Genomic DNA, 16,288 nt, shown 5'->3' with positions numbered 1-16,288 from the left:
TGAGTCAAACCGAGAATACATATGTCATACATCACATGTATCTCATACATGAGAAGCAGCAAAGCATAGAGGATAGAGCACAGGCCTGGGAGTCAGAAGGTCATGAGTTCTAATCCTGTCTCCACCACGTGTCTGCTGTGTGACCTTGGGCAAGTCACTTTACTTCTCTGGGCCTCAGTTACCTCATCTGTAAAATGGGAATTGAGACTGTGAGCCCCACATGGGACAGGGAATGTGTCCATCCCAGTTTGCTTGTATCTACCCCAGTGCTTTGTACAATGCCTGCCACATAGTAAGTGCTTAATACCATAATTAACTTCAATTAAACTCACCACACAGCAGTCACGGAAGCCCCTCAAAAGCATAAAACTGAATCAGTGTTGGCTTTAAGAAGAGAAAATCTGTCAGCTGGAATAGTGAAATTGTTACCTACTGCATGCATTTTTTAAATGGCTTTTGTTAAGCACTTACTATGTGTCAAGCACTGTTCTAAACATTGGGATAGATATAAATTTATCATGTTGGACAAAGTCCCTGTTCCACATGTGACTGACAGTCTAGCAATAGCCACACAGGAGAATACTGAAGCAGTTAAAACAGTTAGTAATAGAACGCACCAGGTCTTGGCTCAAGAAATTCAATAAAGCTTATGGTTTTGTCAAAGTCCTAGTAGGAGCAGTAGTAGCTGTCCTTTGTATGAGAAAAAGCAGCCGTCACCGCTAGTGAAGTTTTACCTACGTGTGGCTGAAAAATCTGATGGGGGAATGACAGTCCAGTGCCACTGGGCACATCAAAAATCACCTTGTTATCCCCTTATGCTGATGTTTTTATTGTTTGTAGCTCCTGGTGATATTGCAAGGTGTTTCAGGAAAACACTTTATGAGTCAGAAGAAATGCTTTTTTAACATCTAGAAACAAGCACTTTGGCCAAAATATAACATAGCAAATCCAGAGATTTCTAAACCACATAAGTGCTTGTAACAATGATGGTACTTATTAAGTGCTTACTATGTGCCAATCGCTGTTCTAGCAGTGGAGTGGATGCAAGATAATGAGCTAAAACTCAGTCTCTGTTCCACATGGGGCTCACGGTTTGAGAGAGGTATTTTATCCTCATTTTATAGATGAGAAAACTATGTGACTTGCCCAAGGTTACACAGCAGGCAAGTGACAGTGTTGGGATTCAAGCCTGGATCCCCTGACTCCCAGCCCCTTGCTTTTCTCCTAGGCAATAATGCTTCCTTTTGTCTGCCATCTTCATCAAGGGTGGGCAAAATATAACTAACAGACCAGATCAAGTCCACTAAGTAATTCATGCCACAAGGGCAGATTCAGATCACTGATACATACGTTGCAGAAACAAGTGAGATTTTTGCCTGCTGTGGCACCTAACTGGCTCCGAGTCTTGCATTAGGCCATAGATGCAGGGGGCAAGTCTTGTGCACTGTGGTACCAAGAGCTGCTCGGCATAGTAGGGGACCAGGCACGCAGGAGGGGCTGAGTGTATCTGTGACAGGCTCAGGACTGGAGCTGGCTAGCAGCCATTGAAGTGCTGCTCAATACTAATAATAATTGTGGCATTTGGTAAACACTTTACTATGTGCCAAGCACTGTACTAAGTGTTGGGGTAGCCACTTGTCTGCTGTGTGACCTTGGGCAAGTCACTTCACTACTCTGTGCCTCAGTCACCTCATCTGTAAAGTGGGGATTAAGACTGTGAGCCCCACGTGGGACAGGGACTGTGTCCAACCTGGTTTAATTGTATTTCCCCCAGTGCTTAGTACAGTGCCTGGCACATAGCAAGCACTTAAATACCACAATTAAACAAGGTAATCAGGTCGGACACAGTCCCTGTCCCACACAGGGTTTGCAGTCTAAATACGAAGGAGAACAGGCACTGAATCTCCAATTTAAAGAGGAGGCCTTGAGAAGTATGCCCTGGGCATGTTACTCCCCTTCTCAAAAATCTCCAGTGGTCACCAGTCAACCCACACATCAAGCAAAAATTCCTCACTCTCAGCTTCAAGGCTCTCCATCACCTAGCCCCCTCCTACCTCACCTCCCTTCTCTCCTTCTACAGCCCACCCCACACCCTACGCTCCTCTGCTGCTAACTTCCTCACTGTACCTCGTTCTTGCCTGTCCCGCCGTCGACTCCCGCTCCACGTCCTCTCCCTGGCCTGGAATGCCCTCCCTCCGCACATCCGCCAAGCTAGCTCTCTTCCTCCCTTCAAAGCCCTACTGGGAGCTCACCTCCTCCAGAAGGCCTTCCCAGACTGAGCCCCCCTTTTCCTCTCCTCCTCCCTATCCCCCATGCCCTACCTCCTTCCCCTCCCCACAGCACCTGTATATGTTTGTACAGATTTATTACTCTATTTTACTTAATAGAATATTTACTATTCTATTTATTTTGTTAATGATGTGCATCTAGCTTTACTAGCTTTACTTCTATTTATTCTGATTCATTCATTCATTCAATTACATTTATTGAGCACTTACTGTGTGCAGAGCATTGTACTAAGCGCTTGGGAACTACAAGTTGGTAATATATAGAGACGGTCCCTTCCCAACAACAGGCTCACAGTCTAGAGGGGGGAGACAGACAACAAAACAAAACATGTGGACAGGTGTCAAGCCATCAGAATAAATAGAGGAATAGAAGAATAAATCTGGTGACTTGATACCCATCCACATGTTTTGTTTTGTTGTCTGTCTCTCCCTTCTAGACTGTGAGCCCGTTGTTGGGTATGGACCGTCTCTATATGTTGCCGACCTGTACTTCCCAAGCACTCAGTACAGTGCTCTGCACACAGTAAGCGCTCAATAAATATGATTGAATGAATGAATGAATGAAAGTAACTTGTCCAAGGTCACACAGCAGGCAAGTGGTGGAGTAGGGATTAGAACCCAGCACCTATGACTCCCAGGTCTGTGCTCTTTCTACTAGGTCATGCTGCTGCTTCTTCTTATCAATTTGCTCCAGCTTTACTCATTGCCCCCTAGCTGAAATAAAAGCCCACCCCTGAGCTTCAAGTTATTGCCATCCTTTTGGGTGAAAGTTTATCCATATTGTGAGAGAAAATGAGTATAAATTGTACATCAATACCAATCAGAATTTAATAGCACCAAAGTTTGGGAATGTAAAGTACGGTACAGCAGCAAATCAACAAAACAATTCAACAGCAAATTCAACCTTAGAAATAAAAGTAATTATACTACTCCAATCCACAATCAGTTTAATCAAAATTCTGAGACTGATAAATTTACTGAGGCCATTCAGGAAAGTGTGATGGGCACTAAAAATTATTGCAAGTGTATCCTGAAGAACAACTTGATGCAGATGATGTACTGTGCTAATGAGGCAATTGGAGAATATATCTACCTCTGTTATTACAAAAGGCACAGTACTGTTGCTAAGGTTATACAGCAACAGTTTGGCTTCAATTTCAAGTTAGTGAATGGGTAAGCACCATTATATAAATAATCCTGGGAATGTAATGTCATAATATTGAATTGGAGCTGAGCTGTTACAGCAGACAAAATTCTGGCCGAGGGAGCAGTCATTCTGCTGATGGATAAAACTTGGAAAAAATAGTGTGGCTTATTGATCTTGCTGTTTTCCCCAAGCAGAAATAATCCCCAAAACAATAGGCAGCAAAACTGGAGGAATGATAGAGGAGCTGTTGCAAGTATGGCGACTGAGGCAAAGTATGATAAGTGAATATATTGGCTACAGGAATGGTTCCACATGCACTAGTGTGCTGTTCTCAGGGACAAAGGAATCATCCTAAGCTTGGTCTCATTTCAGAAGGGGCGACTACTAAGTTTTTGTCTCATAGTCAGGAGATTCCTGTCTCAACAATAAGCGATTATAGGACCCTTACCTAACTCCTAAATTCCAAGTATGTATAAGTACCAGATCAACCAGAAAAATTAAAATAATCATAATCATTAGAGGGTTAAACTGCCTATCACAAATTAAACTTCATGCTAGCAGCACGGAGCAAGCACACAGACATCAAATTAATTCATCCTGTTTTCTTTGGGAGAAGTCACCCATTTGTATTGCTACATGGAGAAAATGACATGAATCTTCAAGCTGTTCAGGAGTTATCTGTGGCCTGAAGAAGCTTCCATAGCCCCCAGGGGCATGCCACGTATGGCTACCTGTGTGGTCATTCATTCAGTCGTATTTATTGAGCGCTTACTGTGTGCAGAGCACTGTACTAAGCACTTGGGAAAGTACAGTACAGCAATAGAGAGAGACAATCCCTGGCCACAATGAGCTCACAATCTAGAGGGGAAAATAATAATACCTACCTTGGTTGGTTATTACCAAAGCACTCTCACATTAATTAGTTCATTTCAACCCCCAAAACACCCTTTTGAGGTAGCACGACAAGGCAGGTATTATTATCCCCATTTTACAGTTGGAGAAACTGAGGTAAAGAGAAGTTAAGTGACTCGCCCACGGTCACACAGCAGGCTAACGGGGTAGGTCACACTCGAACACGGGTCCTCCGGCTTCTAGACCAGTGCCCTACCGCTTCACCACACTGCATGCCTGTCCTTCCCTCTCACGTGAGGAAAGAAGGCAGACAAGCATGTGAGTTGGGGGACATGAACTCCACAAGCAGTAGGGGGCCAAAGGTGCCCTTTCCCATCTGCCCCTTCAGCTTCACATATGTTACTGACCAAGAGGGTGCAAACACCTGAGTGGAGAAAGGGTTCAAAGTACAACTGAGGTCTTCATTCATTCCACACATTCCCTTTGGGATCTAAGTATGCTGGTCCCCAGCTAAGCACTTTGATGCTAACTTTGATGCAGCAGATTTGTGTCACAGGTACAAAGTTGCCTAAGTCCAGCCCTGCTAATATATTTTTGCATTCGTATGCTTGAAAATTTGCACACTTACCTGAAGCTGCATCAAATCCAGGTTCTGCAGTGAAAATATCAGATGCCGGGAACTCAAATGTGGCCTCGTTGAACTGGAGCTGACAGTTGATGAGGGATGCTGGATGCAGTCCTTCGATTGCCTCCATCTGGGCCTGTGAGCAGTCCCCTAAAGAAAATGGCCATGAGCATTCTGGGCAAAACAAATCCTACCATGTACTGGGCATGTCTCATAATCTCAATATCTTGGGGAGGATATTTTAGTTCTTGTCTCGTAAAGAGGTTTGTAATACAAATATGAAAATGATGGGCTTAATGTGGTCTGAAGCAACACAGTTCCCTTGTCTTCAATACGGTGAATGTTCCTGAAAGCTTTAGAAGAACGGCCCAGTTTAAAAAGGTGTCATATAAATTATTGCCAGGTGGTAGGTCATATTGCATCTTGGATGATTTAGTTTAAGCACTTACACTAGATTTTGGACACAAGAAGTTAGGCTGAAGGAAACCTGCTAATGTAATTTTTGGTTCTTGTCAGCTGTCAAAAATATGCAATTTATTTTTGGACCTCAACAGGTCAACGGCTCTCCACTATAGGTCAATGGTTCTCCACCAATATACTACATATCTTTTCAACAACAGAATCATGCCATGCACTTGAACCATAAAGGGAAAAAAGGCCACTGATGCAATCAAGTCTGGCACGTTAATACAAATGAGAACAGTGTTATTTAATTTTACCGGTTAAGTGATTTTTAAAAAGCATTTTTTTTAACAGATGTTATCAAGGGCAGGAATGGTGAAGGAAAACAGGTTGAGTGATAAATGCTACTTTCAAAAGACAACTAAACAGAAACTCCTCACCATTGCCTTTAAAGCACTCAATCACCTTGCCCCCTCCTTCCTCACCTCGCTACTCTCCTACTACAACCCAGCCTGTACACTTCGTGCCTCTAATGCTAACCTTTTCACTGTACCTTGATCTCGTCTATCTCACCTCCAACCTCTCGCCCACAACCTGCCTCTGGCCTGGAATGCCCTCCCTCCTCATATTCCACAGACAATTACTTTCCCCCACTTCAAAGACTTATTGAAGGCACATCTCCTTTAAGAGGCCTTCTCTGACTACGCCCTCCTTTCCTCTTCTCCTTCTCCCTTCTGCATCATCCTGACTTGCTTCCTTATTCATTTCTTCTCCCAGCCCCACACACTTATGTACCTATCTGTAATTTATTCATTCATATTAATGTCTGTCTCCTCCCTTAGATTGTAAACTTGTTATGGGGAGATGATGTGTCTGTTTATTGTTATATTGTACTCTCCCAAGTGCTTAGTGCCAAGCTAGCTCTCCTCCTCCCTTCAAAGCCCTACTGAGAGCTCACCTCCTCCAGGAGGTCTTCCCAGACTGATCCCCCTCCTCTCCCCCTCCTCCCCCTCCCCCAGCCTTACCTCCTTCCCCTCCCCACAGCACCTGTATATATGTACATATGTTTGTACATATTTATTACTCTATTTATTTATTTTACTTGTACATATTTATTCTATTCATTTTATTTTGTTAATACGTTTTATTTTGTTGTCTGTCTTCCCCTTCTAGACCGTGAGCCAGCTGTTGGGTAGGGACCGTCTCTATATGTTGCCAACTTGTACTTCCCAAGCGCTTAGTACAGTGCTCTGCATACAGTAAGCGCTCAATAAATACGATTGAATGAATGAATGAATAGTACAGTGCTCAACACATAATTAGCATTCAATAAATGTGATTGAATGAATTACAAAATAAAAATAGAGTAGCTAGTAAGTCTTTTCTGCAATTATTGGAAGCAAATAAAAAGGCTATTTAGAAACAGTAACACAAAAATATTTCCAACTAAAGGTGCACAATTATGTACTGGACTGTTACTGTCCAGATATTGTTTTCAAATAAATGTTCCCTGGGGAAGCAGAGGTTCTAATTACTCAAAAGCAAATGCACTCCTACCTTGATTTAAAACAAAACAGCCATGAAAATTTGTAGGCCATTTGAATTTCTTAGTGGAATAATTGTTGGAAAACTGTCTCAGCAAGATTTAATGTTTAACTACATACAAGAAAATAAACTTCAAGGAGCTCCCAGTTTTTCTCCTGCCCCAACAGGAAATAAGTCACTTTGGTACCTTGCAGGTTGGTGCTTCTTTCTCCAGTCACAACAATCACTTTAGAAGCTGTGACTCCATGTAAACTGGTCTTCACTCCACTGACATGCTTTGCTACAATCTTTTGGGGTATACTGATTGAAACCTGGGAAAGGGGGGGAAAAAGTCACCAGAAAAATCTTATCTTTAGACTAATTTGGTAAATCAGCATACCAGCAAAAGAAATGAACACATTTAATTTTGCCAGCATTAATTTGAAATAAATCAGCCTGCTCAAGAGGTGTGAAAAAGACTGTACTTAATGCCCCAGAAGTGGGCTGGCACTGTTAATGCTAATAGCTAACTGGAAATTAATTCATGAAAACACAGCTTTAATCAAAAGTTGTTCAGCATCTGGAATCAAACCAGAAAAGCGATTGTCTGCTGCTACAAAATAACAAAGCTAAATACACCAACCATTAGGTTAAGCATATGCAATGTAGCTCACACAAGCTATAAAATATAATGCATTTAGAACCTGGCCAGGGATTTTCCATTGATTCACCCCCAGCTTGAGATAAATAGCAAAGATGGGGAATGATCTCATTTATCTCCTGGAATATTTAAACGATGGCTTGCCAGATGAATGTTTGTTTTGCTCGGTGAACAAAAAAAACCTGAGGAGAGGAAGGCTCCTGTGTGATAGCAACAATCTTCTCTTGTGGCTGTGCTGATTTCATAGTCTCTCACCTCTTTGTATGTTTTAAGGAGTCCCCTGATTTCATAATAGATGGTGACAGTTCCTGAGTCCCTGGCCACAGAAACCCCAGTCTTTGGGTCCACCTGGAGAATGCTGCTGGAAGAAGAGCTCCATGTTCCTGTCAAACCTGTACAGGAAGGTTGCTTGTTAATTAACTGTACCAGATTAAGGATGGACTTCTGAAATTCCCCTTTATTCCTCTCCCATTCGCACAACCATCCAAGTCTGAGACCTGGTTCTCCACACTCTCCTACTACACCTAATTAGTCCTGCTGTTGATCCAGGGGAAAGAGAGCCTCTGTTGTGGTCATTTTGGCTCTAAATGCATCAGCACATTAAAAGTAGATGAAAATCAACTGTTTGTCACCTTTCCCATCTTAGATTGTGAGTTCTATGAGGGCAGGGGCTGTGCAAGTTTTTCACAGTTTTCCACAGAACCTATTTCAGTGCTTGGCACATTATAATGCACTTCACAAATTAGGGTGATGAAGTTATTCAGAGCTTATATGATGTTATATACGAAGACACATATTAAGTTACAAATGCAAACGTCTTCTCTGAAATGAGTGCCTATCAGACCTTCTGGCCCAGACTCCTCCAGTTTGTGCTACGGGAGTTGGAGACAGCATACCATCATTTTCCATAGAGTAGGGACCACTTCAATATCCACTTAAATCACTTAGAAACACAGTGCCTCAGTTTCACTCAGTTTCCTAGTGAAACTAGGCTTCTAAATGATAGGCTACACTGCCATCAACCACATGATTTTCTCACGTGAACAAAAGTTCTTTTGGAAAATCAGTCTATTTCTTGAGGGCTTACTGTACAAAGAATGCTGTACTAAGTACTTGGTAGAGCTGGATAATAGAGGTAGTAGACATGAATCTTGCTCTCCAAAAGCTTCCAATCTAGTAATAACAACAGCATGGCTCAGTGGAGAGTGCGGGCTTGGGAGTCAGAGGTTGTGGGTTCTAATCCCGGCTCTGCCACTTATCAGCTGTGTGACTTTGGGCAAGTCACTTAACTTCTCTGTGCCTCAGTTACCTCATCTGGAAAATGGGGATTAAGTCTGTGAGTCCCATGTGGGACAAGCTGAATACCTTGTATCCCCCCCAGCACTTAGAACAGTGCTTGGCACATAGTAAGCACTTCACAAATACCAAAATTATTATTATTATTAATGATAATTGTGTCATTTGTGAAGTGCTTACTATGTACCAGGCACTGTACTAAGCACTGGAGTGGATAAAAGCAAATCAGGTTGGATATAGTCCCTGTCCCACATGGGGCTCACAGTCTCAATCCCCATTTTACAGATGAGGTAACTGAGGCCCAGAGAAGTTAAGTGACTTGCCCAAGGTCATACAGCAGACAAGTGGCAGAGCCACGATTAGACCACATGACCTTCTGACTCCCAAGCCCATGACCTATCCACTATGCCAAGCTGCTTCTCAGAGCACACAGACAACAAAAGAAATTAGAAATTTCCCCACAACACTTAACATACATCTCTATAATTTACTTAATGTTTATCTCCTCTCTAGACTGTAAGCTCCTTTTGAGCAGAGAATGTGTCTACCAACTCTGTTGTATTGTAATCTCCCTTAATATAGTGCTTAATACAGATCCCTGCACACAGTAAGTGCTCAATAAATACCACTAGTTGATTGATAAAATGCTACAGGGGAAAACTGAAGCAACTCTCCATGTCATATTCATATTGCTGGGTAATGTTTACTGTTCCTAACAGTTGTATTTTAAGGGTGCCTTTGGTACTTGTTTTTCCCCCTTTAAACTGTAAGCTCCTCAAGGACAGAGCCTGTGACTCCTTTCTTTACTCACTCTTCTCGGCACCTTGTACAGAGCTCTGTACACAGTGGGTGCCTCTTAAATGTTGTTGACTTACTGGAAGATTGGCTAATATTTAAGCGATGAATAAGAGATAGGATTCAAAAACTGTACACTGTGTCCTACACACACAGCAGTGGAAATGTCTGTTGAGGAAGAAAATTGGTAGGAAAGGATAGCTAGCCAAAGGCTCTGAACAAATTCACCAGATGACAGAGTTAATTACCTTCTTGGTTCATCAGGATGGTGTTTAAGCAAAGTACATCCCCCACCACCACATCCCCAGCTAACTCTGGGTAAATGGCCTGCTGCACAGGAAGGGGAACGTAATCAGCCAGTCCCGTGTGTTCTGTGTCCCACACCCCAAGCAGCGTCAAGCCTACGTTGACGGTCCGGATGATGAAGGTATTGTTAGTGGCCCCTTTTCCAATCTGGACAAAGTCATCTCTAGGCAAAGGAAAGAAAAGTACATGTATTTTTATTACCAAAAAATCTTAAGGCAACTTGGGTCTGTCAGACTCAATCAAAGAGATGTAAAACCCTGGCCTGGCCTGTATTTGGAAGTTTGCTATTAACATATGCTTAGGTCTATGATTTGATATTGGGAATTTTGAGTTACTCCCCAATAGAGACACCTGAATTGAAAATCAGCACATCTGGGTTCTAGGCCAGGCTTGCTATGTGGCCCTGGTCAAATCTTTGTCCTTCTGGGTTTGTTTCTCCATCTGTGCAATAGGCATGACAATTACCCAGATTCTCCCTGTGCCTGAGTATATATGAAACAGTATGAAGACAAATTCACCATCAGAGCAGCAAGAGAGTGCCCAGAAGGAGAAACTGAGGCACCGAGGAGGGAATTTATGAAGTTATCATATTCTAATTTCTTTAATCTGCAAAGCCCCTAACTAGAGTTAAAAAGATTTGGAAAGAAAAATCTGTTTCCTTACAGGTCAAGATCATATAACTTTCTAACTCTTCATTTTCCATGGTATTATGCTTATCTTCACCTTAGCTTACTGCAGGCATTTCTTAAGCAGATAACATATAGAAACTCCCTCAGAATGAAGCCTGTATCTTCTGCTCAAAGCTACAAAATCTGAGGTTGAAAGGAATGCCAGACTTCATATCCAAGGGATAAAAGTGGTTAATATTGTAGATTTGAGAAGCCATACCTTTCTTCTTCCTCCTAGAAACTACTTTTTCCCAGTTTTTGATACTAAAGTCTTTCCACGAGGCTATTCTGACACAGGTGCTACTAGCCACTCTACTGTCATATCTTGGCCTCTCTCAGTTTTCCCACCTGCTGTGGCAGACAGTGTGGCTGTTGCAGTCACGTGGTACACATAACTAATAGCTTTGCAAGAGAAAGTCATTCATTCATTCATTCATTCAATCGTATTTATTGAGCGCTTACTGTTTGCAGAGCACTGTACTAAGTGCTTGGGAAGTACAAGTTGGTAACATAAATCAGAATTGTTGTCAATAATCTCGTGTTACCTGTTGGTTGCAAAGTTCAGTACAGCATTCTGTGCATGGAAAATGTCTCCAGAGTTGTCATGGAAATGAATAGTAAAGGTCAAGGTCATTCCCAAAGGCAGAGCCATCAGGGCCTCCTTGTTTTGTGTGTGAAGAACAGGACTTACTGAAATCCTCAGATAAGAAATTGGAGACACCTGTTAAAGAGGAAAAAAAGTATAGGTTAGAACTACTCCTGGCCTCGCATTTGTCTTTCCTAGAATCAAATTTAAAACAAGTTTGAAACACAAGATGTGCATTTTACTTTGAGGCCTATAGATGATGTGTGTCTGATCACTTCAACTACTGATGAGGTGAAATTTAAATATGGAGAGGCCATGGCATCATTTCCTACTCCACAAAGAACATCCATCAACCTAACCTTGTAGTGCGAGTAGAGAGCATGGGTAACAAAAATTGAGGCTTGAACCAACCAAAAAGCCTGTACATCTCTCAAGAAAGGGAAAAATGTGATCTGGTTCTTTTCTTCTATTTTAGTACATTTCTGGGGACGGGCTGAGCTACACTGAAGCAGGCAAACCACGTGAGAACTGTGTGCTCTGTTGACAGGAAGTTCAGCAGGCTCTGACTTGAGCAGACCCATGGGTCTGGTGAAAGGAGTAGGCTACCTTACAGTAGGCCACTTCTGACTCTGTCATCCTGCAGTGTCAAATGGATTGCTCACCAGAAATCCTCATATAGGAAGAAGACCAGAGCCCAAGCCCACACCCCAGCCAGTCAGAAGCCTTTGGACTGCAATTGTTTTCTGCCAGGTTATAAGGGGAGGAGGTTAGTCCACCATTCTGAAGAGTAGCCTTGTTGACAAACAATGAAGGGCTGTGCCTATTCCTCACCCCCGGGCTTGCTCTTTCAGCCTTGTGCATTATGTCCTGGGAGTCAAAGGACCTGGGTCCTAATCCCAGCTCTGCCACGTGTCTGCTTTGTGAGACCTTGGGCAAATCACTTAAGTGTTCTTTGCCTCAGTTACCTCATCTGTAAAATGGGGACTAAATTATACTCCATCCTGCTTAGACTGTGAACCCCATGTGGGACAGGGACTGTGTCCAGAAAGTCCAGACTTAGGACAGTGCTTGACAGATAGTAAATGCTTAACAAGTACAATGATGAGGATAATGATAATAATATTAATAACAATTAAAACAGCATGGATTGAAGGGCCACCCATTTGGCATCTTTCTGACTAGAGAGCTTTCTATGTAGGTCAGAAAACCATTAATTAATTGGCAATATGTGCAGGTAAATTATATATATATGCTTCATAGGAGCTGCAACCTGCAAGGTGCTCTAGGACAGCCTCAGAGCAACCTTACTGTAACAATGAATACCTACTACGAGTACCAAGTACCAAAGAGAACTGCTAATATTTTTCTCAGAGACACTGTCCATCAGGCCACCTTTGAGATTGTGAGTATGGTGAGAAGAGGCCACCAATCAATCAATGGAATTTATTGAGCGCTTACTATGCGCAGAGCCCTGCACTAGGCACTTGGGTGTGTACAATAAAACAGAGCTGGCAGACACATTCTCTGCCCACAACAGGCCTACATATTACAGTTTACAACCACCCCAAGGTGCAAACTACATGTTTGATGCCTCATCATCACCATCAATAGTATTTATTGAGCACTTACTGTGTGCAGAGCACTATACTATGTGCTTGGGAGAGTACACTACAGAGTTGGTAGACATGCTCCCTGCCCACAAGCTTAAATATTCCAATCAATCAATCGTATTTATTGAGTGCTTACTGTGTGCAGAGCACTGTACTAAGCGCTTGGGAAGTACAAGTTGGCAACATATAGAGACGGTCCCTACCCAACAGTGGGCTCACAGTCAAGAAGGGGGAGACAGAGAACAAAACAAAACATATTAACAAAATAAAATAAATAGAATAGATATGTACAAGTAAAATAAATAGAGTAATAAATACGCACAAATATATATACATATATACAGGTGCTGTGGGGAAAGGAAGGAGGTAAGGCGGGGCGGATAGAGAGGGGGAGGACCATCTCCCTCCCCACCTGGTTATGGTTTACAACCATCCCAGGGTGCAAGCTACAAGTTTGATGCCTCTTGTTTCCTCCCATCCCCTGCCTACTCCTCTCCATTCCCAGCTCTTCCGCTAAGGAAATCCCTCTCTGCACTCTCCTCACCCAAACTGAGATTAAATATTCAAACAATGAGTGGATCTCGGAGGCAGCTCTGCCCAGAGTTTGTGCCAGATTTTCAAAGTAGAGCTGTGTGATCCTGGGCAAGTTATTTCACTTCTTTATGCCTCAGTTCCCTCATCTGTAAAATGGGGATTGAGACTGTGAGCCCCATGTGGGACAGGGACTGTGTCCAACTCAATTTGCTTGTATCCACACCCCAGCGCTTAGTACAGTGCCTGGCACATAGTAAGCACTTAACAAATACCATTATTATTATAACCAGAGCATTTGAACTGGGGAGGCAACCTAATTTAGACATGGATATGCAGCTGTTGGTGACTTCATCTCATCTTGAGAAATTGTTGTTTAATGAGGATCTCATTAAACTTCAGCAAGCCAACCCATCATTGTGAGACACTGAAATAGTTGTTGAAGTAGTTATAATCTCTCTATCACCAGCTAAAATGTTTGGATTAGAAAGTCTTGCAGCAATTTTCAAGCAAGAGGGTGAATGTATACACATGACTCTAGAAGTTCCCAATGGAGAGAGGAGCTCAAAGGTGGACAGAGGTATTTAGAAGGAGTTGGCCTACTACCAGGTGCTTTAAAGAGGGCTGTTGTTCAACCTAAATTGAACAGACTCTGTTGTAAAATTAAAAAAAAACATTACTACTATCAGCAGAACAAGCTTCTACTTCTTCAGCTTTCTGCAAAGACTCAATTTCATTACAACTCATATTTATCTTGCAATCTTATGCTTTAGTAAAGATTAAACAATAGTTTAGCAAAATTTATCATCACAATAAATAGCACATGAAGGGATTTCAAGCAGACAGTCGACATAAAATGTTTTAAGGAACAATGAATGGCATATATAATGTTTGAAAATTTACATACTGTATACATCCTGTTTGACTTTCCAATGTGAAAAAAGCTGCTACTGCTTGCTCTTGGACCCTGTCCACTGCAGCCAAGGAAAGCAACCGCAGTTACTCCGCCTTCCCTCTGGCCTCCTAGGGTCCCTGCTACTGATGTGTCTATGAACACCGGGCTACAGGGATATAAGTTTACACTGCCCCTCCAGAAACAGGCACCGGCTTTCCCCAGCGCCATCAATAACGCCCCATCCTGCCTTCCATCACCCTGATGGAAGACCTGCACCTGCAGCAAGAGGCTTCCACAAACCTCAGGAAGGCTAGTGACTGCTGTAGCAGTTACTGTGGCTATGGGTATGCTTTGGACTCTGAGCCAAAAGGAGCCTGAAATTCTGCTCCTCTTGCTACAGCACCCTGTTGATTTTTGTTTTTATTTTGTGGATGTGTCCTTGTCTTTTATGCTGCTTTATTTTTTATTGTTTCGTCACTCTTGAAGTTGTTTACTCCAGTCACTCTCCCTACCTTATATTCTTAGACTGTGAGCTCACTGAGAGCCAGGGATTATGTCTAATTCCCACGTGGGAATCATTTCCCAGCACTTAATACAGTGCTCTGCACACAGTAAATGCTTAATGCTCTGGGCATGTTACCACCCTCCTCAAAAATCTCCAGTGGCTGCCTGTCAACCTACGCATCAAGCAAAAACTCCTCACTCTCGGCTTCAAGGCTCTCCATCACCTCACCCCCTCCTACCTCACCTCCCTTCTCTCCTTCTACAGCCCACCCCGCACCCTAAGCTCCTCTGCCACTAACCTCCTCACTGTACTTCGTTCTCACCTGTTCCGCCGTCGACTGCCAGCCCACGTCCTTCCCCGGGCCTGGAATGCCCTCCCTCCACACATCTGCCAAGCTAGCTCTCTTCCTTCAAAGCCCTACTGAGAGCTCACCTCCTCCAAGAGGCCTTCCCAGACTGAGCTCCCTTTTTCCTCTCCTCTTTCCCATGCCCCTGCTCTACCTCCTTCCCCTTCCCACAGCACTTGCATATATATTTGTACAGATCTATTACTTTATTTATTTTACTTGTACATATTTACTATTCTATTTTGTTAATGATGTGCATTTAGCTTTAATTCTATTTGTTCTGACGATTTCGACACCTGTCTACATGTTTTGTTTTGTTGTCTGTCTCCCCCTTCTAGAGTGTGAGCCCGTTGTTGGGTAGGGACCATCTCTATATGTTGCCAACTTGTACTTCCCAAGTGCTTAGTACAGTGCTCTGCACACAGTAAGCGCTCAAAAAATATGATTAAATGAATGAATTAATATTATTAATATTATCACATTTTTCAAGCACTTACTATGTGTCAATCACTATTCTAAGTGCTGGAGTTGTTACAAGTTAATCAGGTTGGACACAGTCCCTGGGGCTCACAGTCTAATTAGTAGGAGGGAGAGCAGACATTAAATCCTAATTTTACAGATGAGGAGACTGAGGCATAGAGAAGCTAAGTGACTTGTCCACAGATGGAGGAGGGAAGGGGAGAAACTTTAAAAGTTTGTCTCCCCCCCTTCTAGACTGTGAGCCCGTTGTTGGGTAGGGATTGTCTCTGTTGCTGAATTGTACTTTTCTAGCACTTACTATAGTGCTCTGCACTCAGTAAATGCTCAAGAAATACGATTGAATAAATGAATGAATGAATGAAAAGGGGTTGGAGTGAAGTGTATGAAGTCAGAATGCAGGAAGACAGTTTCCTGCCAGGCAGAATCACCAGGGAGAGTCAGAATCTAATAAGTAGGAGAGAGAACAGGCATTAAATCCTCATTTTACAGAAGAGGAGACTGAAGCACAGAGAAGTTAAGCGACTTGCCCAAGGTCACAAATCAGGCAAGTGGTGGAGCCAGAATTAGAACCCAGATCCTCTGACTTCCTGGCCCATGCTCTTTACACTAGGCCATGCTGCTCCTCTGCTACTGTACTGCAGCAACAACAACTACTACTACTACTACATTGGTTTCAGTTTTTTATCGCATGAATTAATAATAATAATGATAATAATAATTCATTCGATCATTTATTGAGCACTTACTGTGTGCACAGCACTGTACTAAATG

General features: G+C 42.7%; 1 protein-coding gene across 1 annotated transcript in view; it reads right to left on the bottom strand.

Annotated features, from left to right (window-relative positions):
• The window catches only part of NUP210 (nucleoporin 210), a 154,105-nt gene that overhangs the window by 7,895 nt on the left and 129,922 nt on the right, over positions 1–16,288 (bottom strand). Inside the window, exons 31-35 of the mRNA XM_038740819.1 lie at positions 11,110–11,285; positions 9,839–10,059; positions 7,755–7,891; positions 7,047–7,170; positions 4,916–5,062 (exon numbers count right to left, since the gene is read on the bottom strand). Coding sequence (XP_038596747.1) covers positions 4,916–5,062; positions 7,047–7,170; positions 7,755–7,891; positions 9,839–10,059; positions 11,110–11,285 — 805 coding nt within the window. The remainder of the gene's footprint in view (positions 1–4,915; positions 5,063–7,046; positions 7,171–7,754; positions 7,892–9,838; positions 10,060–11,109; positions 11,286–16,288) is intronic.

The sequence above is a fragment of the Tachyglossus aculeatus genome, chromosome X1, assembly GCF_015852505.1.
Source record: "Tachyglossus aculeatus isolate mTacAcu1 chromosome X1, mTacAcu1.pri, whole genome shotgun sequence".
Lineage (NCBI taxonomy): Eukaryota > Metazoa > Chordata > Mammalia > Monotremata > Tachyglossidae > Tachyglossus > Tachyglossus aculeatus.
This window is presented reverse-complemented; position numbering and strand designations above follow the sequence as displayed.